We start from the raw sequence: 14,679 nt of genomic DNA, 5'->3' as shown, positions 1-14,679 counted from the left end.
AATATAGCATACTTAATAATTAAAGGAAAACTTCAGTGCCTAGTATTTTAGGTGTAAAATGTGTAAAATGAAATACCTCCTCATAAATTTTTGGTGCTTCAAACACAAAATCTTCTGGTTCATCACCAGTTGGTTCAGGCATCTCCCGTAAAAAATCTACAAAGTATGGTTCAGCTTGGAGAACTTTTGTTAAGCCTGTACCCACATATTCCTCAATTGCTTTAGTAATAGTTTTATCAAACCAGGCTGTATCTTCAGGAGTAATAAATCTAAAAATCATAGATTAGTACAATTAAAAAAAAAAAAAAAAAAAAAACAAATAAAAAACCCCACCTGAGTTCTAGTTATATATGTAGAATAAAAAAATAATATAATTAAATACTAAAAAAAAAAATTAAAGTGCATATTAGGCAATATATATTAGTCAACAGTCACAGAAATAGATTAGGCAATATTCACAGAAATTAAATGCTTCCATACACTAAATAGTCAGTCACATAAAACACAGAAACAACATGATCATCTCCATGGCCCTCCTCTGGACTTGCTCCAATGGGCCTACGTGTTTGTGTTGGGGGCCCTGGCACTGAATGTAGTTTTCCAGGTGGGGTCTCATCAGAGCCAGCTAGAGGGGAAGAATCACCTCCCTCGACCTGCTGGTGCGGCTTGTTTTGATGCAGCCCAGGATGCACTGTCAGGTCATGTTGAGCTTCTCATCAACCAATACCCCACTCCTTCTCCTCAGGTCTGCTCTCAGGCCATTCTCCACCCAGGTTGTATTTGTGCTTGGAATTGCCCCAACCCATGTGCAGGAACTTCCACTTGGCCTTGTTGAACTTCATGAGGTTATAAAGCATTAACTTTATAAAACTTATTCTGATATCCTGACGAAAGACCTCCATAAGAAATAATTATATTAGTAAAAATCCACAGTAGTGGTGGGTACATGTCAGGTTTTTACGAACAGCTACAGTACTACATATAGAATTTCACAACAAACTCAAACACTGTAAACACAGGAATATTACTGGATCTTTAACACATGGAGCTCATAACTATATTTGTTTTATTAATATATAAAGGAGATTTAGAGTAAATGGGTTATCTTTTAATTGTTGGCATACAACATTTCTGTAAGGATATCAAAGCAATTTTAAATTATGCTCTGTGTATAAATTTAGGACACTATATAATCCTCTTTTTTACAGAGGAACTGGCTGAGTGTAGGCAAACATAAGTGTAAAAAAGTAGGTTAAAGCATAGAATATGCATATATTTCTGAGTACTCCATCCAATTACTGGTCTAAGCGATCAGCAGACAGCATGACATTTGTTGAGATAATACCCCAATACAGACTGCATGTAAAATAAGACAAAATTTTTCAAATTGGCCTAGTAAGGTTTATCCTGTAAAGAAGTTTTACAGGTATATGAGCAAATGTAAATGGCTAGATCTACTAAATATACAATGCTACAGTTATTATACCTGTCAGCAATTACTCTGGTACATTCATGTTTAAAAAGTGTTAGAAGGGCAGTGCCACTGTCACATTCTTCTGCCTTTATAGTTAACATTCCTTGCCAAATTCTAGAAAGGTCTCGAAGGTTGAATATATAGTGGAATTTAGATGGTGTAGGCAGCATCTTTGTCTAAAGGAAAATATTGTTAATTTTCAAAATCAGTAACGTTTTAAAGGAATTGAGAATAATGTAAATTATAAATATTATATTTAAAAACACATATAAAACATAATAAAATTACTAACTTTTACAAATAGTACTGTGGGTAAACTCTTCAAAAATATTTCATTTGTTTTGAAGTAGGATCTGGCACTAGATGTAAAACTCCAACTCATATAACATGTAATTATTTCATACGTTGCTCTGGGCTTTATAAATTACAGATTATAATTTATTAAGAATTTCACTCTCTGTTTCTTAGCTGCAGTGATACAAGCTTTGGGTAACATGAATAAACCTATATGAAAGAATGGACTGATATTTCCATTCATCTGTCATGTATACTGAAATCTGATATTTTTCCAAATTGTAGCTCCGAATTTTTTTTAGCCCATCTTTCTCCTGTGTTTTTTTTTCTTGTTTTAAATATGTTCTTAAGGAATATGTGCCTAGATTACACTAATAGTCACTCTGCTCAGACTGATTGTGATTAAGCTTTCCCTGTGACTTATACCTTTGTCCACTGCCATAATATTCTGCCTGTTGTAACCAATTTTTCCACCATATCACATACTTCAGGGTTGAAATTTCTACATGACTGAAAGTATCCACAGCCAATAATACCTGCAAATATAAAATTCAGCATACAATTACTCTCAAGTTTTAGAGTATAATAAGGTAAGTTGTGAGCAAGACATATAAGCATTTATGTAAAACATTAATTTGCTTTTATATTACAAATTAATTAATTTCATCTCTCTTGTCCAAGGCTTTTTTGAACTATTGTAGAAACAACTGGCAGTAGCTGCTGGTTTTTAACAATATACTGCATTGACAGAGTTAACAGACTTGAGAACTTTGTCAAGAGGGCACCTCAGACAATGCAGAGGTGGAACAGTAACCTAGGAAGTAATAGGAGTACTCAGATTCTTCCAGGAAATGAAATTACTTTTTTATTAATTATATGGTTTGCCTAAAATTAAACGACAAGCATTTAAAGGGGTTAATTTCTCTTCCATGGCATTGTTTTTGCTATAATACAGCTTCAGTTGTTTCATTCGAACCATTACTCTGAATTTGCATGACAAAAAGTGAGAAAGAGAACACACTTTTACACATTTTAAGTTAATTATGAGAAAAAAAATAGTACAAAAACAAAAGAAAGAAGTACCAAAAATTTTGTCTATGGATGCATTGGACGGCAATGTACAATTGAATACAGAAAACTGTCTTTTTAAACGCTGGGGAATATCGTTACGGCCTCCTCCAGGATGTATCATTGCTCCTATTAATTGCACATCTACAATCGTAGTGAAGTCTCCAGGTTTATCCAAGCTGTACATTCCTTTCATTTCCATCATCTGACGAACGATTTCATTTGTTATCTGTAAATTTATGTAACGTGTACAAATTCAAACAAGAAAAAAAACAAAATATACCTTGATAATCTAATTTCTTCTTGTAACTCTACCACTAGTCCCTAGAGAGAGCTTTTCACTAGAAACTAAACTGAGATTAATCTATCTTCCTTAGATTTGCTCTTCCTAGGAGATCTTGGTTTACATGATTTTAAACAGCAGGAAAATTCTTTAAGAGCTGTAGTACCATATAATATTAACAAAATGTGTTTGTATTCCTGTTGTCTAAATAAAGTTAAGGCAATGAACTGGAAAAAAAAAAATGTGGTGTTTTTTTTATCTTTTGCTGCTGGACATTCAGCTCCAGATGTTAAAACTATGCTTTTCAGTTCTCCTTTTGGCCTCCTTTGAGGTAAAACAAATTGTTGTAGGAAAATAAGAAATTAGGATTTTAGGCCTATATCACTGTTATAAGCTGTGCTGCTAAGGCTGCAAGTCTCAGCTTGTCCCCTGTATAGTCCTTACCCAGAACCATGAGCGTGGTTACCTTATGCCTGCTTTGTACCCTTAGTTAAGACATTGATAAATGCTACTCTTAGGGTTGCTGATTTCTATGCTAGACTGGTGAACTATGGATAACAAATGAGACAGGTGGAACTTCAAAAGAAGCTAGCCCTGCGACCCGATGACCTGTTGTTCGGTACTTGCCAAGAAAGAAGAAGTGGAACCCGCAGACCACTGGAACGGAAGGAATCTGAGGATATCGACAGTGATAGGTATCGACAGTGATAGACAGTGATAAATTTTGCTTAGTTGCATAATACCTGTTAGAACCCTATATAATGACTAGTTATACTGCTGTATGATTGTCACTCTCTGAGGAGGTGACCCAACGCTGCTGTTCCTGCGAATCTTCTACAATAAATACTGCTCAGAGTAACCCACAAGAGTTCGAGTCTCTATCCAGCGCCTACCTACGACCTTTTTTCACAAATTATTTTTTAAAACAGGAAACTGTTTATTCTGAAAAGGTTATTCACTCCACAATCCACTCTACAGTACCTGTAAGGATCAGTAGATAGCAGACTTTGTCCCTGTAGCAACTGCTCCAACAATACTCAGCAAGCCTTACGTGTTCACATACTCTTACAAAGCCACATGATATACGGCAGGGCACCAACTCCAGACTATTGTCACATTAAAAATATTTCAGCAATGTCTTGGGGCCATAATGGCAGACCTAGTTCAGGTCCTTCCATAAAGGAGATCCTTCCTATTATTGAACACTGCCTGGGCCTGTGAGGGCTTTTCTTCCAACACAACCACCTATGTTCTAAACTATAGTCAAGCAGCTCAGTGTTGTGGGTTATTTAACACTAGTTTCAATTAAAAAAAAAAAAAAAAAAAGTTCTCTCAACTGAGCGCAAATGATGCAAACCAAAGAACTGATATATATTGGCATTTAGGTAGAAGGCCAGGTTCCACTTTAGAGACACTAAAAACACATGCTTGACTTCCATTTTAACAAAAAGAGCTTACCAAAGTGAAGAGGAGGAACTATTCAGCCTACATAGTCTCACTGATATTTATACTACCTCTTAAGTACATGCCCAAGCCCACTCTCACAATCAGACCTACTACCCACACTGTTAACAAACCAGCTCAATGCTGTGTGCAGCCTTAACCCAAACTGTGAGCCTCACAGAAGTCAGAGCGCGTGAAAATTCAAAAGGGCACAGAGGTCCCAGGTTTCTAATTTGTTATTTACTCTGAGCGAAATTAAAATAGTAATAATAATACATGATATTTATGTTAAGAAAGACATTCCAGAAGACCTAGAGTCCTGGGCTGGAGATACTTCAGATCTGCTATGGGAAGGAACTGTGAGACACTTTTATCTGATTTTGGGATGGTATAGCCACATGAATGTTACACAGCCAAGTTGTAGATGAGGTCATCAAAAGCCAAAAATCTCTAATCCAGAGTGCAATGTGTTTATTTAGTGTTACAAATATAAGCGAAAGTGGAAATAATATAAGATATACCATTATCCTACATGTCTCATCAGGAAATCTGATTTTCTCCTTTTTCTTCAATGTAACAAAATTAGAAAAAATTTCCAATAATTAACAGTTAACTAAAATATTGTGGAAGTCCACTGATTCCCATGTATATATAAAAAAAGCACAACAATGCAAGAATATTTGTTAAAAAAACAGTTACCTGATCTCCCCATTCATTGATAAATGGCATATTGATATCATCAACAAAAACTGTCATTTTTCTGCCTCCAGGAGGTCCATAAGTACTTCCAACGCGTTTGTCCACGTAACTCTCTATCGTCCTCTAAAAATTAAAGAAAGTTCATGTTTTCCATGTGAAGCAACATATAGTTAAATAAATGTTTTACTTATTTCCTTCTGCTAGAGCATTTATCCGGTATTTTCCTCTTTTTGTTAGCAGTCTAATCTCTGATTCATCATTAAGGAAATTTATTCTCCTGTTCCTCATGCTCATTCCTATGCAATTTTTTGGGTTTAAGACTATGTCCTGCAACCCACCTCTGGCTACTAGAGAAGTTTTTTTTTAAGTTTTCAAACTGGGAAATTAGTATTTCATTATCAGCATCGAAGCTGATTATTATAGTAAAATCACCAAACTAAAATGACATTAATTGTAGCGTGACACATTATCTCTGTATGAAACATTACTTCTTATTGTCAATTGTATTTCAGTCTTGAAACACTTCAAGATTTATGTTACAGAAACTGCTAAGAGAAAAGAAAACAGATCAGAAATAGTGAATTCTGTCGTATATATTTTTTTTCCTCTTTCTTCATGGATCAGTAAGAGTTAGTGGGAAGATAGCATATGCAATTTGAGAAATGAGGGAATGAAGCTAGAATATCAACAAGCAGAATTAGTATTTTCACTATCTATATAATAATTTTTATAAATATTGGAATTATTTAGAAAGGCATTTAAGAATCTCCTTTCCAAAGGGTAGCACTGGAAAGGAAAAGTAACCTGATTTTGGAGAGTTTTTCATGCACTGTCTTAAAAATCTGATTGCTTTGGATTTCCCCTAGCTAAGCTCAATTGTTTTATATTTGCAGTATAACCACACACCATATAGGGGCAACTTAAATGTCTTTAACAATGATTTCCCAGATGTCTTGTGAACTAAGTAATGCAATATATTAACATTTTGGTGACAGAGGTTTGAACTAAATAAGAAACAGGATGCAATGGACTAACAAGACATTGATATATAATTGAAATATATCAAGTTCTACAGCTCTACAGTCTTTCTAAAGGTACTTGCAACATAAACAATGGCAGAAAAAATACCTTACAAGATGGTAGCCAATGTTTTCCTTAGAAAAATATTTCTTTAGTTTTACAAGCAAATGTCATCCTATATAAGCAATGTAGCATATACTGTCATAAAGACAGAATTATTAATAGCATTTTTGAAACAGATACAAGTTTTCTCATAGCATCATAGAATTGTTTTGGTTGGAAAAAACCTTTAAGATCATCGAGACCGGCTGTTAACCTAAAACTACCAAGTCCAGCTCTAAACTGTGTATTGAAGAACCACACCTATGCATCTTTCAAACACCTCCAGGGATGGTGACTCCACCACTTCCCTGGGCAGCCTGTTCCAATGCCTGACAACCCTTTCAGTGAAGAAGTTTTTCCTAATATCCAATCTAAACCTCCTCTGGCACAACCTGTGGCCGTTTCCTCTTGTCCTATCACTTGCAACTTGGGAGAAGAGCCCAACACCCTCCATGCTACAACCTCCTTTCAGGGAGTTGCAGACAGCAATAGGTCTCCCCTCAGCCTCCTTTTCTCCAGGCTAAACAGCCCCAGTTCCCTCAGCCACTTCTCATCAGACTTGTGCTCCAGGCCCCTCACCAGCCTGGTCACCCTCCTCTGAACTCTCTCCGGCACCTCAATGTCTTTCCTGTAGTGAGGGGCCCAAAACTGAACATAGTATTTGAGCTACGGCCTCACCAGCACTGAGTACAGGGGGAGGATCACTGCCCTAGTCCTGCTGGCCACACTATTCTTGATGCATGCCAGATTTTTTTTTGTCCTGTTTTTTCACAACATAAAATAATTAGCTGAGTGTTCCAAGATAAACACATACATACCATTGTCATTTTGGAGATATGTGATTAAAGTGAAAAAGAGAAACTGTTAAGAGAACAGAAGTGATTACATAAGAAACTAAGAAACTTTTAGCACATCGAATGCATCCAAAATCACCCAATCTTTCAAATATCCTCAGAACAATTACTCTAAAAAAACTGTTTGTACTGTGGCTCTTTCAAGTGATTAGAAGTACTTCAACTGTTCTGCTATAATCAGCAGAGTGAGCTATGTATTCAGTGAGCTAGATGAAAAGAAAGCACATATCTTGAGGCACTACAGGACTGACAAGACAAAATAAGATCCTTTCACAGACTCTGTACCAGAGACGAGGAAGTCTGGGTTTTGTTTTCAAGATAGGAGTGCTCTAGGGACCCATAATACACTAAGTAAAGGACACTGTGACAGAGATACTGACTTTTCAAGTAATCTTGCATGCCTGGAAGAATGCCTGTCTTATATCCCAGTTTGATATAAGCCACGGCCAAAGATCTTATGCATAACAGAAAACCTCAACAGATATTCTGTGAGTTTGGGACTTAAAATAATAATTTTAAATCCATTAATTTTCACCATTTTCTTAATAACATCTATACGAGCTTCTTAAAAAAGAAGTTTGATTTTGGGATGGAGTTTGTAAGACCTGCTCCATGAGCAGACTTCTCAATCAAGAAATACTCCAAGATTATTACTTTATCCTACTGGTGGATTGTCACCATGAATTCATTGCTTTGAAGAGGTAATGAAGCCAGTTAACCTTACAGGATCACATCCTAGCAACTCACTAGTATTGGATCACAGCACAGTGGTATAAATCATCCTTTCAATCACTTGAGAAAACTATCTGTAGAATTTGTTTGTATTTATATGGATTTTTAACAGTTATATTAGGAAAGGGAAATCTCTACAAAGTTGCAATGCTAGAGGACCTTAACAATTTGATTTCTGATGCTGTAGACACTCCTAAGCTAAGTAAAAATAAGAGGGTAAGTGGAAATCTGCTATTTATTTAAATAAAAATACGGTTTAAAAATGAAGAATCAGGAAAAAAATGAAGCAGTAGAAACAAAAGTTTTCATTAATCTAAAATGAAAAGGAAAGATTTTCAGCAAAAAAAAAATGGATTCTTAGAATTCCATAATGAAAAAGCATACAGCAATCATGAATATATCTATCTCTGAGTTACTATCTTATATTCCGATCTGCAAAAATTATTTTAATGGAATTTTTTGAAGTGTTTATGTGACTTAGAGATAAAAGATCTTTTCGACTTTATTTCTAAATCACTTATTTTATCATCAGAATTAAGTACACTTTAAATACTTCGCAAGGAAACTACATGCAAGAGTTGCTTAAAATCTATATTTTTACCTGAAACATAAATGGTTCTGTGGCAGACGAAAAGTTTAAAGACTTTGACAAATGCTCTTCTGGGTCATATTTCTTCATATATCCCTTAATCATGACTGTCTTTGCAGTCCCCTGTTCTCCTATGAGCAAAACCGCCTGTAACATATATTTAAATCACATTAGTATCAGAACTTAAAATTAAATCTGCATAACAGACCTATTTTAGAAAAAGGGATACTTTCTCTATCTGCTTTTGAATAATGTATTATTCTGGCAGGTTTTTTCTGTCTCTATATGCAGTCACACAGTATGTGTTTTTCATCCCACGTAGATTCTCCAAGACAAGTTATGTCCAGAGTCAAAAGAGGAAGGATGAAGCGAGAATGTATGAGAGGTTTTCCTTCTTATCTTGGTAAAATCTGAAACTAAATCAGAATGTTGCTGAACAAAAGGATTAATACTTCTTTCCTTTCTCTTAAGCCTTTAATAAAAATCTCCCATTTCATCTCATGAAAGTGAGTTAGATAAGAATGCTGTTCTTTTTCAGACATGTAAAATCCCCCATGGTGTTTTTCCAACTCAGGTTTTCACCTTACTTATGTTTCTGACAAATGCTATCTTCACTATTATATCTACTTCATGAAAGGAATTTAATCAGTTTACAGAAGGGAGTATGTATTTCTTTACGATTGTGAGCACTAAAGTTCATAATCCAGGAGATTCCTGTAGGAGATTTTAAATGCCTGAGCACTCCTGACTGACTTGCTCCTGATTTAAATTAATGCTCTCTAACAGATAGCCACAATGATACCACATGGTCTCATTCTTTACTCGGTTTCTCAACATCCAAGCAACCATTTAACCATGACACCACAGATGATAGTAATAAACTCTCCGAACCAACAAGTGAAGTCAGATCTCTGAAACATCCCTTTGGTTTCACCTAGTATGTGTAATTCAGCTGTACTTGGAAAGAAAGTTCATGCTGCTGCGATCCTATCCACAGGAAAATAATAAAACAAAATAAAACAAAATAAAACAAAATAAAACAAAATAAAATTTCTCTGTCACAGTTCAATATGTGATCAAATCGAACCTTACCAAAGAAATAAAATGCTTGCAAACAAAGTAAGCAGACTGCTTCCAGTCACACTGGTCAACAGGGAAGCATAGATAAGTCCCATTGCACACTGAATGCTGAAACTTCTCAACTGAAGAGAGCAAGATTTCAACTGTACCCCACAGAAACACCGAATTGTGGAAAATGCCAGGTTTCAGAGACTCTTTTTGAAATATTTCAATGTCCATTATTTCTATTGCAATGACAGCCAAAAGAATGTACCTGGAAATATAATCAGTATCTCCCAAGGCATTAACATACAAAGATTAATAATCTGTTTCTAAACATTTTGCAAGTTTTCATAATTTATGTCAGATACATCAAAGGCACACCCACATTATGGCCTCTGGAACAGCTGCATCAAACCCAGCCAACCGCTTTTCTGTCCAAATTCCAGAATTTTACAGAAAAAAACAGGTTCCAGGACTGGCTCCTGTACTTGTTATATTTCTGATATTGGCTCCAGGTACTAAGAAGGGAGTACACTGATTTATATGTTGCAAGCTGACAGAGATTTCCACACAAAGTTGCTAGTGTTATTAAAAGTATAGTGCTAAAGCAAAATATGCACTTTTCAGGTCTTCCTGTGTTTGAAATTAGGCCTGTGTTTTAATAACTCTTGTTTAATGTGGTCTGAGTGAAAAGCCATGATACCAAATTGGTGAAAGCTGTATGAGGACTGTCCTCTCCTTTTCTCTAGTTGTGGCTACTGCTATTAGCTACAGCGTTCCTAATGAGAGAAAAAAAAATACAGCAAAGGCTAGGAATTTCAGGTTTTTAACGAACTGCCCTGTAGAATTTATTTTCCTTGTTTCCCTATTCAAGAAAGCATAAAGCAGAAAAATCAACATGGTGTAAAGACTAAGAACAGGATTATATGTTTCTCTAAAAAAAGTGATAGGTTGTTAGAGTTAATCTTTTATAACAAGATACTTTAAGCATTTTGCCCATGCACAAAAATAAGTACAGAGGATTCCTGTTAGAAAATAAAAACAGAGCAATATGTAAATAACAGTGTACCTGGCAAGCAATGACTAGAGGCAGAGAATATGAAGAATGACTGCAAATTCCAGTTACTTTATCAGTAGGTTTATATTTATTTCATATAGTGGGCATATATTTAAATAAGTAATCCTGTACTTACTTTCTGTTGTTTTGCAATTGTGTTTATCAAAAACTGAGTTCTGGTATTGTCAACATTTGGAACTAGAATAGAAGCATAGTCTGGGACATGATCTGTTGGATAAACATATTCCTGAACTCTTTTACTCCAGTGCTCCCACTCACCTGAAGTGACAAAAAAAGAGGAAAATATCTTACAATATTTTGATCATGTTCAACATTGTTAGTACGAAAAAACCCCAACCAACATGTTATGGGTGAAGTACTACAAAGTATTAAAACGGATACATTTTCTCGAATCTAGCCAAAAGGACATACTTAGTTATGACCTCTAATTAGTCCACAATCCTACTAAATATACACATATTTCTTAAAGTTACATATGTCTATTTAAATTTTAAAAAAAAGAAAAAAAAAGAAGAAAAAAAGAATGTTTACCTAGAAACTCATTCTCACACTGCTAGTGAAAAATTATAGAACATGAGAATATGGATTGTGTATGTGCATGCTAAGCATTGTTGCAAACAAACAAACAAACAACTGAATTTGGATACAAAAGAAGTAGGTGTATTCATGTGAAAATATACTTTGAAAGAACAGGAAGTTCTTTATTAAATTTTGTGTTATTTAAACTATAAATTCCTTGTGGAAAATATCACACTATGCAAAATATCAGTATTCACAATATTCAAAATATCACACTGTTCTTACAGTCTTGTAAAGTGTAAGATTTATTACTATCAGACATGGACAAATAATTATTATTAAGTGGAATTAATATCAGATTATATTTTTAACAAAAAACACTAGGTATATAAAATTTATAATAATCTAGACTAAAAATTGTAGGCTGATGAAGTCAACAGAAAACAAAACTGTAAGAATGGAATTAAAAACAAAAGAAATAAGAAAATATTACCAGTGAGCACTCTATCCCTTGTTTCTGACTTCTCACCTGCATAGAGGTGCTACATATGGAATCTGTGTTACTACTTGTCCTGGTTTTGTTAAAAACAAGTTTCTCTTTTAGTGAATTTTGCCTGTCAGCTAAAGCCTTCATATTAGCTGCATTTTCCTGGAGAACCAGACACATGTTTTGGTAAACCTAGCAATGGAATGCAAACTTATTGATAAGCACGGATGGGCATCTTGTGAGAGGGGCAACGAGAAACCGGTGACCAAGAAACTGACCAACTGTGTATAACATTCCATTCATGTGAATACTTCATATGAAAGTGGGAGATCACGAGGATCTCGTCCCTTTTTCCCTTTTCCCTTCTGCTTATGGCCAACATTAGGAGAGGACCTTGCTAGTCGTCCCTGCGAACTGAAGCCTAGTGACAGACTGAATCCAGCTCCGGTTGGCTGCCGAGTCTAAGTCCAGGACTTTGGTTGCCGGCTCTGCAGTTGCTGAGACTTTCAAGATTGGTTTTGTATATTTTGTATTATTTTCTCTATTCTTATTAGTAGCATTAGTAAAACATTGCTAATTTTTCCAACTCTCTTCTCTCTGTCCTTCTTTCCCTCCCGATCGCCTGTCCTTAGTGGGAAAAGGGGAGAGGGAGGGGCACAAGGGGGAAGTGGGGGGGGAGAGGAGGTTAACATTACATCTGCCAGGGTTTTATTGTCACCCCGCAATCTTAACCCTCGACACTACTACAGTCATCAAAAATCTCTGGCCATATGGCTGTATAATGAGGACTTTTAAATTTCAAAGAAGCTATATTCAGTTTTAAAATGCCATCATAAAAATAATATTAATGCTTTTTCTTACCATGATCAGTAACATAAAACTCATACATGGTTTCAGTGCTGCCAGGGGACATTTCTGGTAAGTCTAATTTGTTGTCATGATCTCTAATGAAGGCTTCCAGTTTATCTCTACTGTCCAGCTCCAGAAGGGCACCTAAACTCCACATTATTGCAAAGCAGAACAATTTATGCAGATGAGATGTAGCTGATGAACCACTTCCTTCCTTTGACGGAATCAAACCCTCCAGAAGATTAATAGACTGAAAATATTTTGAAATATTGTACATTAGAATGTATTACATAATCACTTCTAATTTCTATACATATATGAACATGCGTTATTTAAGTGTACTGAAACTTTAAATCATAGTTTGAAACCCAACACAGGTTACCAAAGAATAACATAAAATTCAGAACTACAAACCCAAGAGAATAAAGATATCTATATAAAATTGGGTAAAATTTTCAAAATTACTTAAGTAATTTGATCATCAACTATCCTTTTAAATTATGTCTATATAACATATGCCATTTAAGAACTAGAGTAACATAACAGTTTTTTAAGGGACTTTTACAGTGGGATATTCAGAACTCCAAAAGTAGGTGGGGCGTAGCCATCTCTTTCCATCTTTAAGCATGGAAAAATTTTCAGCATCCATCTAATGCATTTATCTTAATTGTAGTCAATTAATGTGTCTATCACATTGACTTCTATTTTGTGCTAAATATATAATTTAAAATATCCCATTTTATGATTGCTTCACAGTTTCTAAGGAACTAGATACCAGGTTCCAAAAATTATTTAACTTGCTATCTACAGTTCTTTGATTTCATTCATGATGCCAGATGCTTGACTGTCTTAGATAACATCACTCTTATTCTCTTTCTAAACAAGGCAGTGTCAAGCACATTGTTTCAAAATATGTGTTTTCACAAGAGAAGCAGATTTTCAATGAGCTCTTGGAACTAGTATTCTCTATGCTGTCTTGGATCTCATACTTGAAGTGGGAAGTAATGCATACTAGATAGTACTATATAGTTTTAATGTAACCTACAGGACCTAAGTAGTTAGAATACTTTAGATTACTTTTAAATGTCATTTAAAAATTATTAATCAGTATTAATTACACTTCATAATGTTAAAATAATGTCACTTCCTTTATTTGGAAGACAATCAATTTATCTAATTATTTCCAGAATGGGCTGTGCCTCAGTTCATCTGAACAAAATTTTTGTTCCCTCAAATACAAGCTGCAGTCCAAAATATCCCATGATGCTTTGGTGCTTAGCAATATTCTGTAATGAGTTTTTGGAGAAAGGAAACAGAAAAAAAATAAACCGACTTATAAAAACACACAAATGGTTGCAACAAATCAGATGAAACTTCAGCTTGCCCAGCATTCCATCTGCAACAGTGACCAAAAGTGTACACTTAGAGAAGAGTGAAAACAGAGAAAAAACCCTCCTGGTGATACTGGGGGTGCTATTTCCTGCTGGTACCATCTTCAGCTTGGGACTTTCTGAAAGAAATAACCTTTTTCTGGGTTTAGTAATCCTCTGTGGATTTTTCCACCTTTAAAACATCAAGATTGGTATTGAGCCTACATAAACTTTAATCACCTATAACACCCTTTGGCAAAATGTCCACTAGGTCTGCTATGCATGGCATTGAACAGTTTGTTTTTTCCTGTGTGAACCCTTCATCCTTATCTTCACTGAATTTCATTTGCCATTTTATTAGCTATTTATTCAATCTCATAAAGTCTGTCTACAGTTCTTCATGGTTAGCTGTTTTGTCCTTACTACCCTGAATAATTTAGTATCATCAGTAAACTTCTTCACCTAAAACTTTTCCCTATTGTTTACGAACAGTTTGAACACCATTGTTCCAGCAAAGGTAGCTCAGGATCAGTGTTAACCTCTGTCATTCCTAAGAACTATACTCCTGTCACACATTTCCTAATTTCTCATCAACTATTTATCTAGAAATGAACCTCCTGTCTTCTACTACAACTGCTTAGCTTCTATGTAAATCCCTGGTAAAGAACTTCATTGAACACCTTTGTTCCTTCATGCAGACCATATCCATCAGAACTATAGCTACAAGTTTATTGGCATTTCCAATAGGCATGTAGG

The 14,679-nt window shown here is 35.1% G+C and overlaps 1 protein-coding gene across 1 annotated transcript in view; it reads right to left on the bottom strand.

Annotated features, from left to right (window-relative positions):
* The window catches only part of DNAH8 (dynein axonemal heavy chain 8), a 147,484-nt gene that overhangs the window by 54,949 nt on the left and 77,856 nt on the right, over positions 1–14,679 (bottom strand). The window contains exons 53-60 of the mRNA XM_021289465.2: positions 12,566–12,803; positions 10,814–10,956; positions 8,571–8,705; positions 5,262–5,384; positions 2,852–3,065; positions 2,195–2,304; positions 1,487–1,650; positions 77–269 (exon numbers count right to left, since the gene is read on the bottom strand). Of these exons, the coding sequence (XP_021145140.2) occupies positions 77–269; positions 1,487–1,650; positions 2,195–2,304; positions 2,852–3,065; positions 5,262–5,384; positions 8,571–8,705; positions 10,814–10,956; positions 12,566–12,803 (1,320 nt within the window). The remainder of the gene's footprint in view (positions 1–76; positions 270–1,486; positions 1,651–2,194; positions 2,305–2,851; positions 3,066–5,261; positions 5,385–8,570; positions 8,706–10,813; positions 10,957–12,565; positions 12,804–14,679) is intronic.

This window comes from Columba livia, chromosome 3, assembly GCF_036013475.1.
Source record: "Columba livia isolate bColLiv1 breed racing homer chromosome 3, bColLiv1.pat.W.v2, whole genome shotgun sequence".
Taxonomy (NCBI): domain Eukaryota; kingdom Metazoa; phylum Chordata; class Aves; order Columbiformes; family Columbidae; genus Columba; species Columba livia.
Note: the sequence above shows the minus strand (reverse complement) of the source record. Positions and strands in the feature narration are given on the sequence as shown.